At 49.6% G+C, this 24,573-nt stretch overlaps 1 protein-coding gene across 7 annotated transcripts in view; it reads right to left on the reverse strand.

Annotated features, from left to right (window-relative positions):
- LOC142573293 (very long-chain specific acyl-CoA dehydrogenase, mitochondrial-like) overlaps window positions 1–24,573 on the reverse strand; it is a 291,200-nt gene that overhangs the window by 246,399 nt on the left and 20,228 nt on the right. For 6 of the 7 annotated variants that reach the window (XM_075682933.1, XM_075682934.1, XM_075682932.1 and 3 more), the window contains exon 2: window positions 1,697–1,766. The exons of the other annotated variant lie outside the window; for it this stretch is intronic. In XM_075682933.1, coding sequence (XP_075539048.1) covers window positions 1,697–1,766 — 70 coding nt within the window. The remainder of the gene's footprint in view (window positions 1–1,696; window positions 1,767–24,573) is intronic. 7 annotated transcript variants of the gene reach the window in all.

The following is a 24,573-nucleotide window of genomic DNA, read 5'->3' on the forward strand; positions in this document are numbered from 1 at the left end:
GTTCTGATACGTTGACTCTATGGGGTACGTGGCTGTGCCGCGAAGCCGTCCAAATTATCGGGAATCCGGAAAGTCGGTCGTTGAGTGCACACTGGCAACTCTTCCAGCCGACGACAGGGCGTCAAAGACGATCCATTACGATTCCTGTCTGTTGCTCGAGCCAGCATTACCGCGACTTTCGACCCCTTCTATAAAATTGCCGCTAATTTTCCCTGATAGAGGCCCAAATTCCCTGAGTTTTCGCTGACTTTTTCCAGACTACTCAAAATCCCTGAGAAATCCCGGTTTTCCCGGTTGGTAGACACCCTGCTTTTCTCTTGAGGGATAATGGCAACCTGCTGTTCAGGACCTGAGAATGCCTGCCAAACGCACCCCAGCCCATTCTTATTCTTCTGATTATTTCCGTCTCATGATCCGGATCCGCCGTCACTACCTGCCCTAAGTAGATGTGTGCTACCCTTTATTTCTTAAGAATTCATTGCAGCACAGCGTTCTGTTTTGTATACTGGTGTAAGGCTATTGTGCCCCCTGTAGCTGAAACCAGGATGTAATTTTTGCCTAAACTGCAGCATCACTGACAAAATGTTTCCCTGCTAGAAACTATTTCAATTTATTGGAAAGCCAGCAGGGTGAAGTTTTGTCAATAATGACGTGTTTCATGCAGAGATGTTCTTGTTTAGGTCAATGGGCAAACAGTGGCATGATATCAGAATACAATACAGATCTATTGCTCTATTAATCTAGTGGGGTCTAAACCCAGATGTTTTATTCGCAAAATAATTCTGACAGGCGGCATTCAATTGATTGGTCTAAGTAAAAAGAACTAATTTACCATCTAGCTGCACTACACTATTCATGGTTCCCATCTGGAAAAACTACCTGTGCGTCACTCTATCCGACAATATAAACTTTCTTTTTTCTGATGTCCGTGCCTCATTTAAAATAAATTGTAACTGTGGGCAAACCTCGTGTTACTGTAACAGCTGCCAAAAAAATTTGAGAGTATGTCTAAAAGAAGTCTTCAGTTGTTCTTGTCAAGCTGTCCATTAGCTTACTTTTAGCGCAACGTCAGCAGGGCTTACTGAAGTACTTCTAGACGTCCATGGCTACAAAATGCTTTGATCAAGACAGCTACTAGACTTTTGAATTAGCCGTTCAAGACATCTTTTAGACATCAAATAGCTGCTTGCCAGTACTCATGTACGGGGCAGAAACTTGGAGGCTTACGAAAAGGGTTCTACTTAAATTGAGGACAACGCAACGAGCTAAGGAAAGAATGATAGGCGTAACGTTAAGGGATAAGAAAAGAGCAGATTGGGTGAGGAAACAAACGCGAGTTAATGACATCTTAGTTGAAATCAAGAAAAAGAAATGGGGCATGGGCAGGACATGTAATGAGGAAGGAAGACAACCGATGGCCATTAAGGGTTACGGAGTAGATTCCAATGCAAGGGAAGCGTAGCAGGGGGCGGCAGTTAGGTGGGCGGGTGAGATTAAGAAGTTTGCAGGGACAACATGGCCACAATTAGCACGTGACCAGGGTAGTTAAAGTATGGGAGAGGCCTTTGCCCTGCAGTGGGAGTAACCAGGCTGGTGATGATGATGATGAGCTGCTTGCGTGTTTTGTGGGTACTCAGCGGAAGCATACACTAGATAAAACGCTAGCCTCAGAACAGTGCTTGCAAGGTTGACTGACCACTTTCTTGAAGGTGCGCTGCCGCTGGCCGCTGGCCGGCGTGTGGCCACTGTCGTTGCTCGCCCAGCGCCTGCAGGCACAGAAAGTGGGCACATTACAGGTGGTGCAACTGACAGCAAGGTATCAGACCATTACATGAAGTAAGGCTCATAAATTGCAGCAAACACTTGCTTGCTATAACAAAACACACATGGCGTCATGTGCCCAAACATGCACACAAACAGAATTCACTCAATGAATGCAAGCTCTCGTGGTAACAACACTGGCATAATACAAAGAAAACCCAAGGTCGATCCAAATAGGTTGCGAAGCTTTGAACGAAAAGCGGTTGAGCACAAATTGTCACTGACATCAGCAAGGGTGGTTATGGGAGCAGCGGTTGAATAGCGACTATGTTTGAAGGGTACAAACATTGGGGAAAAAAAGTTTTTTTAATTCAAGCGAGAGACAGATTCATTCAACGAAAATAAAATTGCTGGTCAATTTTATATATCCGTGACATGTTAAGTACATGGAAGTTTATTTCATTTTATGATTATTAATAAATACATTTCGTTTCAGCGCCCATCATTACAGGGGGCGTTGACGCAGCTATCACTTGCAATGATATGCAGCTCTTGAAATGTGCAGAAAGGTGCACTCGAAGAGTTCCCGCAACGTGCCCCCTCACACGTTGTGTTTTTTTGCTTGTCGAAGTTTGTCTGAATTTCGTGACGTGTTTAGCTTCATCGCTTCTTAACCTGCCAAGTCAAAAGTAGCGAGTTACGACCACCAGATAATTGTTTTGTTGTTTTCGTGCGATTGTGCTGGCCGATGGGCTTGGCATCTGGCGATAGGATCAGCACCCTACACCTAAAGCTTTTGTCGGCCTCCAAAGAAAGTATGTTCTGTGCAGGGGTGAGATTTCGACAACCATACGGCTGGCCTTTTCCTGCATCGCTTTTGGCGCTCAAAGCTCGAAATGCCAAGCAAGTTGAATTGCGGGGCATTTGAATATAATGACACGTGTACTTCTTTATCAGGCGACCACTTCTCACCACCTAACAAATGTTATTGCATAGCGCAGGATGCGCCTGCATGTAAAAGAATTTTCCAGAATGTTATCGATGGTCATCTCTTCTGTGAAGATGGCGATGGTCTCACTGGGTAGTTGGCCTCGGGTTTCCAGCAGAACTTCGGCCCTTTCTTTTCGGACAACGCTCGTGAACGTCTTCAGGAAGTTACTGCGGAACAGATCCCATGTTGCAAGGGTGGACTCCCGGTTCTCGAACCAAGTCCTCGCGGCATCTTCCAAGGAGAACTACACATGTCGCAGCTTATCCTCAGATGTCCAGTTGTTAAAGGTCGAGATCCTTTCAAAGGTTTTGAGCCAGGTTTCCGTCCAACGACCATAGTTCCCGAACCACACTTCGACGTAAATCCAAGTCTCCGCATGAGCAAGCAGCAAGAGCTCAGAAGTCTTCTACAATACAAGGACTGCTTTTCGACGTCATTGAGGATTCGGCAAACACCAGTTGCAAAGCATCGCATAATAACCGAAGAGTGCACTCAACCACTCCGCCAGAGCCCTTATCGAGTTTCGACGCGAGAACGTGAAGCTATTAGGCAACAAGTCGACGAAATGCTCCGCGACACCTCCAAAAGCCCGTGGGCATCTCTTGTTGTCCTGGTGAAGAAAAAGGATGGAACCCTACATTTCTGCGTAGATTATCATTGACTGAACAAGATCAGGAAGAAAGACGTATACCCCCTTCCAGGGATAGACGACGCATTGGATCGGCTCTGCAACGCTAAATACTTCTCGTCAATTTGCCAGTCTGGCTACTGGCAAATAGAAGTCGACGAGAGAGATCGCGAAAAGACTGCCTTCATCATGCCAGACAGCCTCTACGAGTTCAAGGTCATGCCATTCAGACTGTGTTCGGCACCTGCCACGTTCCAGCGCATCATGGATACGGTCTTAGCAGGATTGAAGTGGCAGACCTGTCTTGTTTACTTGGATACGTTGTCGTCTTCGCCGGAAATTTCGACGATCACTTTAGGCGGCTTGCGACAGTACTAGAGGCCATCAAATCATCAGGGCTCACTCTGAAGCCAGAAAAGTGCTGCTTCGCTTACGATCAGCTTCCGTTCCTAGGACACGTCATCAGCAAATCCGGAGTATGCCCCGACCCGCAAAAAACAGCTGCCATCGCAAAGTTCCCGTAGCCCATCGACAAGAAGGCAGTGCGAAAATTCCTTGGCATCTGTGCCTACTACGGGCGCTTGCTTTGTCAAGGACTTCTCACGCAACGCTGAGCCGCTAATGCATCTAACCAAATCTGAGGTCGAGTTCAAGTGGCAAACGCCGCAGGCAGACGCATTTCAAGAACTAAAACGACGCATGCAGTCACCGCCGGTACTTGCGCATTTTGACGAAGACACCGATAACGAAATCCACACTGACGCCAGTAGCCTAGGCCTCGGTGCCGTCCTAGTCCAGCAGAAAGACGGACATGAACGGGTGATCTCTTATGCTAGCCGGTCGCTGTGAAAAGCGGAAGGCAATTATTCGACGACTGAAAAAAAATGCCTTGCAATCATTTGGGCTACAGCGAAATTCCGCCCTTACCTATATGGCAGGCCATTCAAAGTCGTCAGTGACCATCACGCATTGTGCTGGCTAGCTAACTTAAAGGACCCTTCAGGACGGCTGGCACGGTGGAGCCTCAGACTACAAGAATACGACATCACCGTAACATACAAGTCTGGACGAAAACACTCAGATGCCGACTGCCTATGGGAACAAGCACGGAGTATTCTACGTGGACGCCTCCGGCCCACACCATGGGGGTTGGTTTACGGCCGCAGTCGTCCACCAAAACACCGCGGTGAACGGCCTTACGTTCAAAGCACAAGACATAACACATGCGGAAGAGGTGGCCATCGCGCTCGCCGCCGCAGATCAGGACTCGCGGGTCATTATTAGCGACTCACGAGGGGCCTGCAGGAACATTGAAAGGGGCTTTATTCCCTATTTGGCGTACCGCTTACTTCAAGGCAGCAATTATCTCGGGGTCCCCGCGCCCCGCACGATAGTATGGACTCCCGCGCACGAGGGTCTCGAGGGCAACGAAGCGGCCGACGCCGCTGCCCGCGCGCTCACTCTCCGGGCATCGCCTTCGCCTCCCGTCGCTGCGGACTCCGACCCCAATCCGGTATTTACCTTCAAGGAAATCACCCAACACTACCAATATGGCCATGCAATCTTTCCTAAGCCCTGTAAGGGCCTCACGAAGGCGGATGAGCGTTTACTCCTTCGCCTCTATACTAAAACACTGTTGTGCCCGGCAATCCAAAAACATTTCGACCCTGCGTGCACAGGGAAGTGCCCGCACTGTGAGGAAAAATCTTCGGATGTTTTCCACATGGTGTGGGCATGCCAATCAACCCCTCACCTTCCCCCTATACCCAACCCTACCCGGGAGGACTGGGAGGCGGCCCTGCTCGGCTGCTCCGACCTGGCGAGCCAGAAGGCCCTGGTCGGCCGTGCCCGAGCCGCGGCTACAGCCAATGGGTTCCTGTAACGAGGTGCCCACCTAGTTTCTATAAGGAACGGCCCCTTAAGGACTGCTCCATACGCTCCCTCTAAATACTTCAAACAATAAAGTTTTTCAGTCAGTCAGTCAGAGCACCTGAATAAGACCCTCGCCGGCATGCTAGCGATGTACGTCGACGTCGAACACAAGACCTGGGATGCCGTCCTGCCATACGTAACATTCGCTTACAACACGGCGGTGCAAGAAAGAACACCGATCACGCCGTTCAAGCTGGTCTACGGCAGGAACCCGACGATGACGCTCGACGCCATGCTGCCGCACGTCACCGACGAAGAGAATCTTGACGTCGCGACCTATCTCCTGCGCGCCGAAGAAGCCCGACAGCTCGCCCGCCTACAGATCAAGGACCAGCAGCGTACCGCCAGCCGACACTACAACCTCCGACGAAGCTTCATCAAGTACTAGCCCAGTGACCGTGATTGGGTTTGGACACCTATAAGCCAACGAGGACTGAGCTAGAAGCTTTTACGTCGCTATTTCGGACCGTACAAGATCATCCGACGTATTGGCGCACTGGACTATGAGATCGTGCCAGACGGCATTTCGCTATCACAGCGGCGCCGCTCACGACCTGAAATTGTCCACGTTGTGCGACTCAAGCCGTACTATCAGCGTTAATGAACTTTGGGACTTCACGTAACTGCCCTTTGGACTTTGTTTCTTTTCGTTGTTTTGTCACTTTTGTTTAATAAGTGTCCTTATGTGTTTCGCTCTCTTATATTTGTAGCATCGGGACGATGCCCTTTAAGAGGGGGGGTAAAGACACGTGTATTTCTTTATCTTTTATCGGGCGACCACTTCTCACCACCTAACAAATGTTAACGCGTAGCGCAGGACGCGCCTGCATGTAAAAGAAGTTTCTGGAATGTTATCGATGGTTCCATCCACTGTCTTTCCCGGCAACTTGTGTAATCTGAATGCATGTATGCGCGACGCGTATAATGTAGAACTTTGTGGAAGACACGCGGGTCCCAGCGGTTACTCTGGAACATTCAACGACTGATCTATAAAAGCCGATGCGCTTGACCAGCTGATCAGATTTTCGACGATCGCTGTGTTCGCCACTATCGTTGTGCTTTAAGTATAGCCTGTCTTTGTGGGCACAGGTTCGCCCAATAAAAGCTAGTTTTGTCTTTCACAGTATTGCTGCTACTGTGCTCTCTAACGTCACTACCACATGACAATATAGCTCTAAAGGCAGGCCAACAAAACAAATTTTGCGCCTTCCAAAACAAAATGATGTCACTTCTGTTTTTAACAGATATGGTGCCACACTATTTTTTTCTTCCACCTGAAGTGTTCCCTCCACATACAGATGGCGTTAAGTCTCATGAACCATCAATGAACTGCCATCGTATGCGCTCCTATGGAAGCTTCGCTACCAGGTATATTTACCTTGGATAACCAATATAGGGTGTCCTTTGCAGCTTTACACTACAGTTGGGAGGATGACAATTTTGCCTTTCATGAACCTTCCTCCACTTAATGAACTTCTGTAAAACTGATTGGCCTTAAGAACAAAAACCGCACAAAAAATGGGATGACAAAAGCTCTTTTTCGTCTCCCATTTGTGGCGCTGCTTTTCTCCTTATACATCGTGTACCAATTATCCCAACAGAAAACTCCTTATTCAAGACTGCGAGTCGGTCTAGTTGGAACAGATTCATCTTAAAACTTATTGTGCGCAAACAAACAGGGACGAAGAATAGAAAAAACACAAGGGCGAGCGCTTCTTATTCGCCTTATTTGCGTTCTTGCGCTTAAAGTTACTGATCAATTCAGCCTCACTCTGTATTCTGCTAGCCTCTTCATTAGCTCAGATAATGGAATGTCCCAGAAAACCAATGCCACCAATCAGTGTTGCCATTCTTGCGATTTTCCTTCCTTGTCTATTTAGTGATAAATTTTTCTATTTAGTGGCTGGCAACTTCTTAGTCAAAGTTAGAAAATTTTTTCCAAGATAGCTTTCTACAGTGCAATTTATTATTTAAAAACTACCGGTAACTGGTCCAAATTGCCTGCACAGAGCGTGGTCTCTGTGCTCATGATGAAGCTAGTTGCCTCTACATCGTTGGTTGTTGCACAGTACCTCTGCTCGACAGCAAAATGATCCTAACAGACATTACATTTTGTTCACAAAATATGGGTTTCAACACTTTTTACAAAACGGACTTTCAAGGACCTTAACGAAGCAGGTTCGCAGTTTTTGCTATAAATATTGTCACGTGGTGGTGATGTTGAACACAGTAGCAAAACTGTGAAAGACAAAACTAACTTTTATTGGACGAACCTGTGCCCACAAAAACAAGCTACACTTATAGCACAATGATTGCGGCGAACACGGTCGGCGGTCAGCGAAAATCTGATCAACGGGTCAAGCGTGTTGGCATTTATACATCAATCGTCGAATGTTCCAGACTAATCGCTGGGACCCGCATGTCTTCCACAAAGTTTTACACTATTCGCGTCGCGCATACAAGCAATCAGTTTTTACAATGTTCGGTAAAAGACACCGGATGGAACCATCGATAACATTCCAGAAACTTCCTATACATGCAGGTGTGTCCTGCGCTGTGCGATAACATTTGTTAAGTGGTGAAACGTGGTCACCCGGGAAAGATAAACATGTACACGGGTCAATACCCCCCTCTTAAAAAGCATCGACCCAATGCTGCAGACACGAAAGTAATAAACAAAACACCCGTAGCAAAGAAACAACAAACTAAGGAAGGTCATCAGCGTGCGTAAAAGGGTTTAAGATGCACCCGGTGGACCACTTCAGATCGTGCGCAGCGGCGCTGTAAATGCGGAATGCTGTCTGGCACGACCTCATAGTCTAGTGCGCCAACACGTCGGATGATCTTGTAGGGTCCGAAATAGCGTCGCAATAGTTTCTCACCGAGTCCTCATCGACGTATTGGGGTCCAAACCCAAACACGGCCACCGGGCTGGTACTCGAAATGTCATCGGAGGTTGTAGTGTCGGCTGTCGGTACGCTGCTGGTTTTTGATCCGTAGGCGGGTGAGCTGTTGAGCTTCATCAGTGCGCTGGAGATAGGTAGCAACGTCAACATTCTCTTCATCGGTGACATGCGGCAGCATGGCATCAAGCGTCATCGTCGGGTTCCTGCCGTAAACCAACTTGATCTGTGTTGTTTCTCAGACCGCCGTGTTGTAAGCGAAGGTTACAAACGGCAGGACTGCGTCCCACACCTTGTGGTCGACGTTGACGTACACTGCTAGCAAGTTGGTGAGGGTGTTGTTCAGGCGCTCGGTGAGACCATTCCTTGGCGGATGGTAGGCAGTTGTCCTCCTATGGCTTCTCTGGTTTTATTGCAGAATGGCTTGGGTGAGCTCTGCTGTAAAGGCCGTTCCTCTGTCGGTGATGACTTCTGGGGCACCATGTCGCAGCAGGATGATCTCGACGAAAAATTTCGCCACTTCGGCTGTGCTGCTTTTTGGTAGAGCTTTAGTTTCAACGAAGCAGGTGGGATAGTCCACCGCCACAACAATTCATTTATTTCCGGATGTTTATGTCAGAAACGGTCCCAACAAATCCATCCCGATTTGCTGGAATGGTTGGCAAGGAGGTTCGATCGGCTGTAGTTATCCTGCTGGCCTTGTCGGTGGTGTGTTGTATCACTGACAGTTTCGGAATGTCTTGATGTAACTGGCGACGTCGGCGGTCAGACGCGGCCAGTAGTACCTTTCATGTATCCACGACAGCGTCCGGGAGAATCCGAGGTGCCCAGCGGTTGGATCGTTGTGTAGGGCGTGCAGTACTTCTAGATGCAGCGCTGATGATACAACAAGAAGGTAGCTGACGCAGACTGGTGAGAAGCTTTTCTTTACGAGCAGGTTGTTTTGTAGTGTGAACGTAGACAACCCACACTTAAATGCCCTAGGGACAACGTCGGTGCTCCCTTCCAAATACTCGATGAGGCCTTTTAGCTCCGGGTCTGCTCATTGCTATTTAGTGAAGTCTTCTGCCCCTATGATTCCAAGGAAGGCATCGTCATCTTCGTCATCTTGCGGCAGGGGATAGATGGGGGCGCGTGATAGTCAGCGTCAGTGTTTTCGTCCGAACTTGTAGATTACCGTGACGTCATATTCTTGCAGTCTGAGGCTCTACTGCACCAGCTGTCCTGAAGGGTCCTTTAAGTTAGCTAGCCAACACAATGCGTGATGGTCGCTGACAACTTTAAATGGCCTGCCATAGAGGTAAGGGCAGAATTTTGCTGTAGCCTAAATGATGGCGAGACATTCCTTTTCAGTCATAGAATAATTGCCTTCCGCTTTTGACAGTGACCGGCTAGCAAAAGATATCACCCGTTCAAGTCAGTCTTTCCTCTGGACTAGGACGGCACCGAGGCCTAGGCTACTGGCGTCAGTGTGGGTTTCGGTATCGGCGTCCTCGTCGAAGTGTGCAAGTACCGGCGGCGACTGCATGCGTCGTTTGAGTTCTTGAAATGCGTCGGCCTGCGGCGTTTCCCAGTTGAACTCGACATCACATTTGGTTAGATGTGTTAGCGGCTCTGCAATGCGTGAAAAGTCCTTCACAAAACGCCTATAGCAGGCACACATGCCAAGGAATCTGCGCACTGCCTTCTTTTCGACTGGCTGCGGGAATTTTGCGATGGCAGCTGTCTTCTGCGGGTCGGGGCGTACTCCAGATTTGCTGATGACGTGGCCTAGGAACAGAAGCTCATTGTAAGCGAAGCGGCACTTTTCCGGCTTCAGAGTGAGCCCTGATGACTTGATGACCTCTAACACTGGCGCAAGCCACCTAAGCTGATCGTCGAAATTTCCGGCGAAGACAACGACGTCATCCAAGTAAACAAGACACATCTGCAACTTCAATCCTGCTAAAACCGTGTCCATCGGGCGCTGAAACATTGCAGGCGCCGAGCACAGTCCGAATGGCATGACCTTGAACTCGTAGAGGCCGCCTAGCATAATAAAGGCGGTCTTTTCGCGATCTCTCTCGTCGACTTCTATTTGCCAGTAGCCAGACTTGAGGGCCATCGACGAGAAGTATTTAGCGTTGCAGAGCTGATCCAATGCGTCTTCTATCCGTGGAAGGGGCTATATGTTTTCCTTCGTGATCTTGTTCAGTCGACAATAATCGACGCAGAAACGTAGGGTTCTGTCCTTTTTCTTCACCAGGACTACAGAAGATGCCCATGGGCTTTTCAACGGCTGGATAATGTCGTTGCACAGCATTTCATCGACTTGTTGCCTAATAGTTTCACATTCTCATGTCGAAACTCGGTAAGGGCTGTGGCGGAGCGGTCGAGCGCACTCTTCGGTTATTATGCGATGCTTTGCAACTGGTATTTGTCGAATTATCGATGACATCGAAAAGCAGTGTTTGTATCGTCGGAGAAGACTTCTGATCTGCTGCTGCTTACTCATGGGAAGACTTGGATTTACATCGAAGTGTGATTCAGGGACTATGGTCATCGGGGTAGATGCGGCAGAATCCGAGAGGATAAAGGCATTGCTGGTTTCCACAATTTCCTCGATGTACGCGATTGTCGTGCCCTTGTTGATGTGCCTGAACTCTTGGCTGAAGTTGGTTAGCATCACTTTAGCTTTCCCTCCGTGGAGTCGAGCGATGCCTCTTGCAACGCTAATTTCACGGTCGAGCAGTAGATGTTGGTTGCCCTCGATGACACCTTCTACGTCAGCGGGTGTTGCGGTGCTGACGGAAATAATAATGCTGGAGCGCGGCGGGATGCTCAGTTGATCTTCGAGTACACTCAAGGCGTGGCGACTACGAGAGCTCGACGGTGGTATCGCTTGATCTTCCGTCAGCGTTATCGATTTCGACTTCAGGTCTATGATTGCACTTTGTTGGTTCAGGAAGTCCATGCCGAGAATGACGTCTTGTGAACACTGTTGGAAGATAACAAAGGTGGTAGGGTAAGTCCGGTCATGAACGATAATTCTTGCCATTCAGATTCCAGTTGGCGTAATGAGGTGTCCTCGCGCGGTCCGAATTTGAGGGCCTTCCCATGCAGTTTTAACTTTCTTCAACTGAGCGGATGTGTCCACTCAATATGGAGTAATCAGCCCCTGTGTCTACTAAGGCTGTGTCGCGTTGATCTGTGGCTGGTATGTGGCGTCATCAGGTCGTCTTTTGTCGGCGTAGTCAGCTTCCCGACTTCGTCGGGACGGCGGCGTGTCGCTATGTTGTCGAGATGGTCTCTTCGGTGTCTTCGTTGGCGGCGGACGATTTTTGTCAGTTCGACGAACAGCAACCGCACCTCCATTGGTTGCTGCTTTTAGTTTTCCGGATATGGGCTCGCTGACCGGCCCCGGGCTGGGCCAGTGTATGGTCGGCGCTGCGGCGACAGGTAGCGGCCTGGTGACGGCGAACGGGACGGTCGTCGAGGGCTCCACTGAGTAGCGGTGAGGTAGTCGGCAATGTCACGAGGGCGTTTACCTTCCCTCGGGCGTGGTGCGTTGACGGCAAAGCCTTGCAATCCCAGGTCGCGGTATGGACATCGGCGGTACACATGGCCGGCTTCGCCGCAGTGGCAGCAGAGCGAGCGGTGGTCAGGAGCGTGCCAAACGTCTGTCTTTTTTCGGGTAGCTGCACTGGGCAACAGGTGAGCGTGCTGGCTGGGGCTGCGATGATTGTGGTTGCACCTCGGGAACTCCAAGCGATCGCTGAACTTCTTTGACGATTTCGGCGATTGAGGCCACTTGAGGTTGCGATGAAGGGAAGATCTGAAGCTCCTCTAGTACGGCTGCCCTGATAGTCTCGCGCATGTCGTCGGTGGCCAGTGATTGAACTCTGGCATAGTTTGAATTAGTGCGGCGGTCCAATTGCCGGTTCCGCATTTCCAGTGTCTTCTCGATGCTTGTTGCCTCGCGAAGAAACTCGTCGATGGTCTTCGGTGGGCTGCTTATCATTCCGGCGAAAAGTTCCTTCTTTACACCACGCATCAGTAGGCGGACTTTCTTCTCCTCGGACATTTCCGGGTTGGCGGAACAAACAGCTCATTTCCTCCGTTAAGATCGCGATCATCTCATTTGGCAGCTGCACTCTGGTCTCCAGTAGAGCTTGGGCTCGCTCTTTTCGCACTGCACTTGTAAATGTTTGCAGGAAACCGCTTCGGAACAGGTCCCACGTCGTCAAGGTGGCTTCTCGATTCTCGAACCACGTCCTGGCGGCGTCTTCCAATGCGAAATAGACATGTCGCAGGTTGTCGTGGCTGTCACAGCTGTTAAACGTAGTGACCCTGTCATACGTCTCCAGCCAGCTTTCCGGGTCCTCAAATGTGGAACCGTGGGACGTCAGTGGTTCTTTGGGCTGCTGCAGAATTATTGGGGCCGTTGCGGCTGCCTTGGGATGTTTTCTTGGTCGTCTCTGGACAATCTTCTTGGACTGTCTTCTTGGTCGTATCTGGTAGAAGACCAGGTTCCGGGGGCAGCTGCTGTAGCCGACGGCTTGCTCGATGTTCCGGGACAATGTTGGTGTTATCTTTGCGGTCCGGGCTTGGATTACGGCTTGTCAGGTGCATCCGGTACATGAATGTGAAGCACCTCCACCAGATGTCACATGGTGGTGACGTTGAAGAACACTGTAGCAATACTGTGAAAGACATCACCATCATCATCATCAGCCTGGTTACGCCCACTGCAGGGCAAAGGCCTCTCCCATACTTCTCCAACAACCCCGGTCATGTACAAAACTAACTTTTATTGGGTGAACCTGTGCCCACAAAAACAGGCTACACTTTTAGCATAACGATAGCGGTGAACACGGTCGGCGAAAATTTGATCAACGGGTCAAGCGTGTCGGATTTTATACATCAATAGTCTAATGATCCAGACTAATCGCTGGGACCCGCGCGTCTTCTACAAAGTTCTACACTACTCGCGCCGCGCATACATGCAATCAGATTACACAAGGTTCGGTGACAGGCAGCGGATAGAACCATCGATAACATTCCAGAAACTTCCTATACATGCAGGCCCATCCAGCGCTGTGCGATAACATTTGTTAAGCAGTGAAACGTGGTCACCCGAGAAAGATAAACATGTACACGTGTCAATAAATTGGAGAATGTTTGCAACTGTAGCAGTAAACTTAATTTACATAAACGAATTCCAATAATGTATATGATGAGATTTAGAATGAAGCCGAAGCATAATAAGACAGATTGACAGTAGAAAGGCCTACATAAAGCGGCTGGGCTCGTTCACACGAATCTGAATGCAATGCTGCTCTTTCTTACATATTTTGGACAAATTTATACTGCACAAGCTTTCAGGTGGATCAAGGGGGTGGAAGCATAGTATCTGACCTACACGAAGATTATGCAATTGTCATAGTCATGCTAACAAGAACTCCACAATTAGTTGGAATAATGCGGTCGAAGTATATTTAGTTTTCGCAGTAAGAAAATCAGGTTACCAGTGTTTTTTTTTTAATCATCGTGGATTTAGAACGTTACAAACTAAAGGCACATGCCTTCTTCCCCCATTGTTAGGTTGATATATCAGTATAATAGAAGCCATATACATCCTGCCAGTAAGCTTACTCAGAGATGGGGCTGCCCAAAGTCATGTTCGAGCAATTTTTAGAGCAAGTAAAATTGCATATTGGAGCAGCTTGGAGCAGACTAAATTTTATTTTGGAGTGATGTGGAGCAGATAAAATTTCATTTTGAAGCCTGTTGAGCAGGCTAATCTGAACTTTCATGGAATAACGGAATATGACAGCACACTTCGAAACCATGATAAAACACAGAATAAACAAGCACGAAACACGTAGTAGAAGCACACTCTGTAGATATGCCATACTAGAATGCGGAAGAGTGGGGGGGAGTGCCACAACCTTTCCTGTAAAGCCGAAAACATCAGCAGCACTACGTGCACCGAGACTAATTATTATAGTGAAAAATGTTCTTAAATAATGCAGCCCAATCGACAGGATAACCTAATTTCTGGGTGATCATATGTCACCCAGAGAGCTGCAATCTACCCTCAGCTGGTATAACAAATGATTCCAATCTGTTTTTATTGCAATAGCAATTATATTGTCACGTAGTGGCGTAGTGGTGACGTTGAAGAACACAGTAGCACCACTGTGAACGACAAAACTAAATTTTATTGGGCGAACCTGTGCCCACAAAACAGGCTACACTTATAGCACAACGATAGCGCCGAACACAGTCGGCGATCGTCGGAAATCTGGTCAGCGGGTCAAGCGCGTCGGCTTTTATACAACAGTCGTCGAATGTTCCAGACTAATCGTTGGGACCCGCGTGCCTTCCACAAAGTTCTACACCATTCGCGTCACGCGATGAAATCTGATAGCACAAGGTTGGGCGACAACAGACAACGGGATAGAAGCATCGATAACTTTCCAGAAACTTCGGATGCATGCAGGCGCGTCCCGCGCTGTGCGATAACATTTGTTAGGTGGCGAAACGTGGTCGCCCGATAAAGATAAGTACCCGTGTCAATACCCCCCTCTTAAAAAGCATCGACCCGATGCTGCATACAAACGAAAGTAAAGAAAACACCCGTAGCGAAGAAAACAACAAAACAAAATAAGGAAGTTCGTCAGCGTGCGTAAAAGGGTTTCAGACGCACCACGTGGACCACTTCAGATCGTGCGCGGCGCCGCTGTTAATGCGAAATTCCGTCTGGCACGACCTCATAGTCCAGTGCGCCAATACGTCGAATTACCTTGTAGGGTCCGAAATAGCGGCGCAATAGTTTCTCACTCAGTCCTCGTCGGCGTATCGGGGTCCAAACCCAAACACGGTCGCCGGGTTGGTACTCGACGAAGCGTCGTTGGAGGTTGTAGTGTCGGCTGTCGGTCCTCTGTTGGTTCTTGATCCGTAGGCGGTCGAGCTGTCGGGCTTCTTCGGCGCGCTGGAGATAGCTAGCGACGTCAACATTCTCTTCAACAGTGACGTGGGGCAGCATGGCGTCGAGCGTCGTCGTCGGGTTCCTGCCGTAAACCAGCTTAAATGGCGTGATCTGTGTTGTTTCTTGCACCGCCGTGTTGTACGCAAAGGTTACGTACAGCAGGACCGCGTCCCACGTCTTGTGTTCGACGTCGACGTACATTGCTAGCATGTCGGCGAGGGTCTTGTTCAGGCGCTCCGTGAGACCATTCGTCTGCGGATGGTAGGCAGTTGTCCTCCTGTGGCTTGTCTGGCTGTACTGCAGAATCGCTTGGACGAGCTCTGCTGTAAAAGCCGTTCCTCTGTCGGTGATGAGCACTTCTGGGGCACCATGTCGCAGCAGGATGTTCTCGACGAAAAATTTCGCCACTTCGGCTGCGCTGCCTTTTGGTAGAGCTTTAGTTTCAGCAAAGCGGGTGAGATAGTCCGTCGCCACGACGATCCACTTATTCCCGGATGTTGACATCGGAAACGGCCCTAACAAATCCATCCCAATCTGCTGGAATGGTCGGCGAGGAGGTTCGATCGGCTGTAGTAATCCTGCTGGCCTTGTCGGTGGTGTCTTGCGACGCTGACACTCTCGGCATGTCTTGACGTAATGGGTGACGTGGGCGGTCAGACGCGGCCAGTATACCTTTCCTGTATTCTCGACAGCGTCTGGGAGAATCCGAGGTGCCCAGCGGTTGGATCGTCGTGTAGGGCGTGGAGTATTTCTGGACGCAGCGCTGACGGTACAACAAGAAGGTAGCTGGCGCGGACTGGTGAGAAGTTCTTCTTCACGAGCAGGTTGTTTTGTAGCGTGAACGAAGACAATCCACGCTTAAATGCCCTAGGGACAACGTCGGTGTGCCCTTCCAAATACTCGACTAGAGCTTTTAGCTCCGGGTCTCCTCGTTGCTGTTCGGCGAAGTCTTCCGCGCTTATTATTCCAAGGAAGGCGTCGTCAACCTCGTCACCTTGCGGGGGCCGGTCAATGGGGGCGCGCGATAGGCAATCAGCATCTGAGTGTTTTCGTCCAGACTTGTATGTTACGGTGATGTCGTATTCTTGTAGTCTGAGGCTCCACCGTGCCAGCCGTCCTGAAGGGTCCTTTAAGTTAGCTAGCCAACACAACGCGTGATGGTCGCTGACCACTTTGAATGGCCTGCCATATAGGTAAGGGCGAAATTTCGCTGTAGCCCAAACGATGGCGAGGCATTCCTTTTCGGTTGTAGAATAATTGCCTTCCGCTTTTGACAATGACCGGCTAGCGTAAGCTATCACGTGTTCATGTCCATCTTTTCTCTGGACTAGGACGGCACCGAGGCCTAGGCTACTGGCGTCAGTGTGGATTTCGGTATCGGCGTGCTCGTCGAAGTGCGCAAGTACGGGCGGCGACTGCATACGTCGTTTAAGTTCTTGAAATGCGTTGGACTGCGGCGTTTCCCACTTGAACTCGACGTCACATTTAGTTAGCTGTGTCAGCAGCTCAGCGATGCGCGAAAAGTCCTTGACAAATCGCCTGTAGTAGGCACACATGCCAAGAAATCTACGCACTGCCTTCTTGTCGGTGGGCTGCGGGAACTTTGCGATGGCAGCTGTCTTCTGCGGGTCAGGGCGGACTCCAGACTTGCTGATGACGTGGCCTAGGAACAGAAGCTCATCGTAAGCGAAGCGGCACTTTTCTGGCTTCAGAGTGAGCCCTGATGACTTGATGGCCTCTAGTACTGTGGCAAGCCGCCTAAGGTGATCGTCGAAATTTCTGGCGAATACAACGACGTCATCCAAGTAAACGAGACAGGTCTGCCACTTCAATCCTGCTAAAACCGTGTCCATCACGCGCTGGAACGTTGCAGGCGCCGAGCACAGTCCAAATGGCATAACCTTGAACTCAAAGAAGCCGTCCGGTGTGATGAAGGCGGTCTTTTCGCGATCCCTTTCGTCGACTTCTATTTGCCAGCAGCCAGATTTGAGGTCCATCGATGAGAAGTATTTAGCATTGTAGAGCCGATCCAATGCGTCGTCTATCCGTGGGAGGGGGTATACGTCTTTCTTCGTGATTTTGTTCAGTCGACGATAATTGACACAGAAACGTAGGGTTCCGTCCTTTTTCTTCACTGAAACAACTGGAGACGCCCACGGGCTTTTCGACGGCTGGATGATGTCGTCGCGTAGCATTTCGTCGACTTGTTATCTTATAGCTTCGCGTTCTCGCATCGAAACTCGGTAAGGGCTCTGGCGGAGTGGTCGAGCGCACTCTTCGATTATTATGCGATGCTTTGCGACTGGTGTCTGTCGAATCTTCGATGACGTCGAAAAGCAGTCTTTGTATCGTCGAAGCAGACTTCTGAGCTGTTGCCGCTTAATCACGGGGAGACTTGGATTTATGTCGAAGTCTGGCTCGGGAACTACGGTCGTCGGGGTGGATGCGACAGAATCCGAGAGGACAAACGCATTGCTCGTTTCCAGAATTTCCTCGATGTATGCGATCGTCGTGCCCTTGTTCATGTGCTTGAACTCCTGGCTGAAGTTTGTCAGCAACACTTTCGTGTTTCCTCCATGCAGTCGAGCGATCCCTCTTGCGACGCATATTTCACGGTCGAGCAGTAGACGCTGGTCGCCTTCGATGACGCCTTCTACGTCAGCGGGTATTTTGGTGCCGACCGAAATAACAATGCTGGAGCGAGACGGGATGCTTACTTGATCTTCGAGCACACTCAAGGCGTGGTGACTACGAAGGCTCTCCAGCGGTATCGCTCTATCTTCCGACAGCGTTATTGACTTCGACTTCAGATCGATGATTGCGCCGTGTTGGTTCAGGAAGTCCATACCGAGAATGACGTCTCGTGAACACTGTTGGAGGATAACGAAGGTGGCAGGGTAAGTCCGGTCATGAATGGTTATTCTTGCCGTGCAGATTCCAGTCGGCGTAATCAGGTGTCCTCCAGCGGTGCGAGTTTGAGGGCCTTCCCATGCAGTCTTAACCTTCTTCAACTGGGCGGCGATGTGTCCACTCATGACGGAGTAATCAGCACCGGTGTCCTCTAAGGCGGTAACTGCGTGGCCTTCGAGACGCACGTCGAGGTCGGTGGTTCTCTGTCTGGCGTTGCGGTTAGGTCTTGGCGTCTGATCACGGCTGCGTCGTGTTGAACTGAAATTGGAACGTCGCGTCGTCGGTGTAGTCTTGGCTTGCTGACTTCGTCGGGACGGTGGCGTATCGTCATTAGGTCGTCGAGATGGTTTCTTCATCGACTTCGTCGGCGGCGGAGGATCTTCGTCAGTTTGACGAACAGCAACCGCACCTCCATCGGTTGCTGCTTTTAGTTTTCCGGATATGGGCTCGCAGAGCGGCCCCGAGCTGGACCAGTGTACGGTCGGCGCTGCGGTGACAGGTAGCGGCCTGGTGATGGCGAACGGGACGGTCGTTGAGAGTTCCACTGAGTGGCGGCTAGGTAATCGGCGATTTCACGTGGGCGCTCCCCAAGCTGTGGACGCGGCGCGTTGACGGCGAACCCTCTCAGTCCCAGGTCGCGGTATGGGCATCGGCGGTACACATGGCCAGCTTCTTCGCAGTGATAGCAGAGCGGGCAGTGGTCGGGGGCTCGCCAAATGTCCGTCTTCCTCGCGTAGGTGCGCTGGGCGACGTATTGGCGCGCTGGCGGCGGCGGACGACGGAATTGCGGTGTTGCAGGACCCTGGCGCGGTCGCGCAGGGGGGCCTTGACGGTGGGCGACGGCGGCGGCGTAGGTCATTGCTTCCGGCTGCGATGATTCTGGTTCCACCTCAGGAACTCCAAGGGATCGGTGCACCTCTTCTTTCACGATGTCGGCGATCGAGGCCACTTGAGGCTTTGCGCAGTTCTTCGCGCACAATGGCCCTGATGGTCTCGCGCAGATCGTCCGTGGGCAGTGATTGAATTCCTGCGTAGTGGGTAGAGCTTGTACGGCGGTTGAATTGCCGGTTCCGCATTTCGAGTGTCTTCTCGATGCTGGTTGCCTCGCGAAGGAACTCTTCTACGGTCTTCGGTGGGCTTCATACCATTGCGCCGAAAAGTTCTTCCTTCACACCACGCATGAGAAGGCGGACTTTCTTCTCTTCGGGCATATCCGGGTCGGCGTGGCGGAAGAGACGGTTCATTTCTTCCGTGAAGATGGCAACGTTCTCGTTCGGTAGCTGCACTCGGGCGTCCAGCATGGCTTCGGCCCTTTCCTTGCGCACGACGCTCGTAAAGGTGCGCAGGAAGCCGCTACGGAAGAGGTCCCATGTCGTTAAGGTCGACTCCCGGTTCTCAAACCACGTTCTGGTGGCATCTTCTAAGGCAAAGTATACATGCCGCAGCTTGTCGTCGGAGTCCCAGTTGTTAAAACTCGCGATTCGCTTGTAGGTCTCCAGCCAGGATTCTGGGTCTTCAGTCGCTGCTCCATGGAAGGTCGGTGGGTCCCGAGGTTGTTGTAGGATAACGGGGGACGCTGGGGCAGCCATTGCGGTTGTTTTGACCACAATCTTTTTTGTCGACTCAGCTAGAAGTCCGTGCTCTGGGGGCAGTCCTTGCAGTCTGCGGCTAGCACGCTGGTCTTGGGCGATGTTGGTTTGTCCTCGGGCTTCGGGCTTGGATCGCGGCTTTGCGGGGGCGTTCGGTACATGAACGCACAAGCACCTCCACCAAATGTCACGTAGTGGCGTAGTGGTGACGTTGAAGAACACAGTAGCACCACTGTGAATGACAAAACTAAATTTTATTGGGCGAACCTGTGCCCACAAAACAGGCTACACTTATAGCACAACGATAGCGGCGAACACAGTCAACGATCGTCGAAAATCTGGTCAGCGGGTGAAGCGCGTCGGCTTTTATACAACAGTCGTCGAATGTTCCAGACAAATTGTTGGGACCCGCGTGCCTTCCACAAAGTTCTACACCATTCGCGTCACGCGATGAAATCTGATAGCACAAGGTTTGGCGACAACAGACAACGGGATAGAAGCATCGATAACTTTCCAGAAACTTCAGATGCATGCAGGCGCGTACCGCGCTGTGCGATAACATTTGTTAGGTGGCGAAACGTGGTTGCCAGATAAAGATAAGTACGCGTGTCAATATGGACACTCCAGGCACATTCCTACTGTCGCTGTGATGTTCCATATAAAAACCAGGGGGCGATAACGTCGTTGCCACACAAGCCTTATGCCTTATGTGCGAGTGAAAGCATGCAAGGGTGAGCAGACGATCGCAGCTCGATTTCGTGCACGCAAGGGAGGAAAAAGCAGGGAGGAATTGCACCGTCTTCCATCGCGTGCAAGGCACCAGGAGGAGGCAGTGTTCGACTCTGGTGGCTGCTGGGCACGGCACTGCCGCGCGGGCCCTATCTTGAAAGTGACCTGCAACGAACAGAGTTCAAGTGCTGATAGCTTTTTGTAGGCTATATTTCCACCACTTAGTTTGCGTTAAACGAGAGGCAGCACGAAGGTCAATTCACTCATTGCCACTGCCGCGCTTCCTCACTCCAGCATTTTGGCAGAGAGTTTCTGCTGTCATCTTGCGAGATGTGTTAGTTTGCTTGTGCCCGCGTGACACCATGCCCGTTGATTTAGTTAGTAAGCGAATATTTACAAGTTTATAGAGCCGATACTGCTGCTATCCGTGCTTAATATAGCTGTCTACTAATTTGCTATTGCAATCGATGCTTTGCCTTTCGGTTGGAGCTGTGACTTTCCATTCCAAATATGCCATTAAGCCAACATGGCTCAGGCCTTGCCCATATGGGCATAAAAACAGATTGGAGTAGTTTTACATTATACCGGTCCCAGGAACAGAGACACCTGGCGGCTGAACACACTGCAGCGTGCGCTGCCCTAATACCTAGTTTGCTCGCAGCGCCCTCAGCCTACTTTTCGTTGTTTGCCACCTAAGCTATAGGGAGCGCCACACCGCTCGGCCCACTCAACCGCATTCTGGTGCACTTTAAGTACAGCAGCGACGACAGCTGGGAGTGCATGGTTGCACACGCCGGCTACTGGGCAGAAGCACCCAGCACCCAGAAGTCCAGTGTTATAAGCGAAAAAAAAAATACAAGAAAATGTGCGGTGTGCGGCATGTGAACAGCTGCTCTTTTTTTTTCGGAGAATGAATCCACTCGCTGTTTGTGACCACTGCCGGAGCACACGTGCCGAAGCCGTTCTGGCACAGTGTGGCATAATTTCCATCCATTTTCAGTGTTATGCGCAGTTGGTCACATTAATTTGCATTAGTATCAAAATGACGCAATTGGCACAGGAGTCTCACCCCTGATTAGTTTATTCCTCACCTGCACCGACGCTAGACAAATGAAAAAAGCTTCAGTAGCTTATGCCACATTAGCTTTTATTAGTGTTCCAAAATGCTACTTTATTTCAAGGTCACTTGACAATTTTAGAGACAATTTTAGCAACATTAAAGCAAGATTTAGCAGACAGTTACAGACTTTCTGGTCTTAGTTTAGCAACACCTGCCAAAAGATATGCCAACACTGGTCCCAATTCCATCCACAGACCAGGATGAATTTTTTTTTTAATGTGAATCTTTCTTTTTGAGAAACCTGTATGGGTTTTCTCTGTAGCTTTGTGCTCAAGTTGGGTTGGGTAGATGAGAGTTCTCCCTTTCATGTCTACAAGAGTAACTGCTACACTACGAGTCATTGCTTCCTCTTAGTAATTCCAAAAAGTCCATGCTTTAGCCTTGTATGCTATGCATGATTGCCCAATATCTGGCTATCAAGGTCCTGTATGGGCACACTAGAGGGTTCAAGAATGTCTCTACTGGCCATGTCTGCATCATACAGCCAAGTAGTACATGGCCAGCTGCACTGTATGCCAATGCAAGCTTTATAAAGCCACTACTGGTCTACTTCAACCTGCTCCCCTTTCCAACACTATTTGAGCAAGCTGGCCCTCACCAGCTATCCCTTAAAAACTGTTAGCTTATTGCATGTGCAGACTACCTGGCTCGCTACTGCAAGATGACGGCCCTAACATCAGTTACAGCATAAGCCACAGCCTCCCTCTTCTACTACAACAACAACAACACACCGACATCCTTGCAGCACAATTAGTCACTGTGGGTGGCAGTTGACAACAGACATCAAAAGGACTCCAAGCATGTGTACAATAAGCTTCCAGCATTCTATGCAGTATTATCCCCAAAACTAGTGCTCTAGTCAAGTATGCAAAGAGGATGCTCACAATCTTTTAATGAACTGTGATTTGGATCATAAGGACTGGGACAGAATCCTGCCTTCAACACCATGAGACCATTGCCCATCTTGTTCATCCCTTGACTCGTTACATGCTCAATATCATGTTCTCAATCTGCACTGCATTGCCCAGACATTCCGTCAAACAGAAGAAGGCCATGTTCTCAAGAGATGCCTTGTGGTAGCATAAAAGGGTTTATTGGCCAATTGCCTGCTCCAAAATACACATTTTACAAGGTGCCTCCACTAAATGTTAGCCTGCCACCACATTGGTGAGTGGTGTTGGCTGGCACTCCCACTAGCAGGCTGCAAGTAGATGTACTGATATGATCTTGACTGGGTGAGGTTGGTTTTCACCGCAAGAATCGGGAGACGGCGATGAAGTTGAAAAAAAAAATGCAAAAGAATGTATTCAGTTCATTGGTACATGGTTGTGACTCTACTCGAGTCTCGAGAGGTTTGGCCCAGCACAAGGGCCAGGACAGCCTTAAATGCAGTCTTGTGGTAGTCGATGTCTCCTTGGGAAACTTATGGACGTGTGAATGCCTTTGTCAGGTTGTGAAGTCAATGACCTCTTCTCCTTTGGGTCCTCCGCTTTGAGTCTGCCCGGGGCATAGTGGAGTAACACTTTTTCGGGGAAGAGGGCAATTATCTCAACATGCAAAAGCACACTGGAATCTTCCCCACACTTGAGTGGCTGATCACAACAGCTCGTTCGCCACTATAGGAGGTCTCGAAGGGGTTGCAACACCCAAGCGCCTCGAAGAGACTGGTAGACCCTGTGTCTCTGCTTTGTTTTCACCATTCATTCCAAGGCCTTCTGGAAATAAACCATGCCAAGCCCACAGCACAACAGAGAGCACCCAACTAGCTATGAGAACTGCCAGGTTCACACAGTCTTCACATAAAACCTTATTACAATCATACCTGCAATAATCCATTGTTTGGGATTCCAGAGAATTAACAAAAAGAGGAAACTGGGCTTCAGTGCATATTCAAAGCAACCTAATGTTTAATGTCTTTTGTTTCTTTTTCCCAGGAAAGCAACGTTATTAAGAGACAGAGTGCACTGAAAAAGATCAAAGAAGTAAATGCCACGTAATGAGTTACTCATTTGGTCAATGCTACCTTCCAGTACCAGAGCCTCTAATGCAAAACGTACTAGGTTCTGCTGACTATTTCAACTCTAAATTAAACTAATCATCATCATCATCAGCCTATTTTATGTACACTGCAGGACGAAGGCCACTCCCTGTGATCTCCAATCAACCCTGTCCTGCGCCAACCGATTCCAACTAGCGCTCGCAAATTTTCTAATTTTATCGCCGCACCTAGTCTTCTGCTGTTCTCGACTGTGCTTCCCTTCTCTTGGCACCCATTCTGTAATCCCATAGAGTTTCATATTAGTATACCTAGAGGGAAATCTGGCGCTGCGATCGTTCAACCATCATGGGAATGATGGGAAGTACAGGCTTCGGATTGGCATTCTATTGACTGGCAAAGTAGTCTACGAGTATTTTTTTGGCAGTTTTGGTTTGGCTCCAAGCACAACTGCTATAACCTGCAGTGGGACAGTGCAAAGCAAAGCTCTCTGCCTTTGTTATGTTGCTCGAAGTGGCGATAGTGCGCTGGGCCAGCGGCTCAGCCGATGTTTGTGTCGCGGTGTGGCGTCGAAGCCCTGACGAGAAAGCGACGGCATCGTAAACATTGAAAGAACATGTTTTGAGCGTTTGGACCTTGGTTTGTTAAGTGTGTTGTTGGCACTGTAGCGTTACGTGCTTTTTGAAACTTCAGAATAGGAAAAAGAAGGCGCTACTGATACAAGACAGACAGGTGTACTTCTAGTGGCTTGACAATCAAATTTTATTGAGGGCTTCATTATGCATTGCTCGTTTATGCGCTCATTGAAATGCGTGTTTTAGGAATTTGAGAACACAAACTTACTTGTGGTAGGAAAGGTTGCTGCTTCCTGCCTGTAGTCTAGTGTCGCAAAATGGGTAAGTGCAAAGCCACGCCATAACGCTTCGGAAGCGGTACTTCAATATAAAATATGATGACGAAATACTCGTAGGAGGTCACTAGCGTCCTAACTAGCACTGCATCAGATGTACTTAAAAGTACTTGAAGACGTTCAGCAATCGT

This window comes from Dermacentor variabilis, chromosome 2 (assembly GCF_050947875.1).
Source record: "Dermacentor variabilis isolate Ectoservices chromosome 2, ASM5094787v1, whole genome shotgun sequence".
NCBI classification, from domain to species: domain Eukaryota; kingdom Metazoa; phylum Arthropoda; class Arachnida; order Ixodida; family Ixodidae; genus Dermacentor; species Dermacentor variabilis.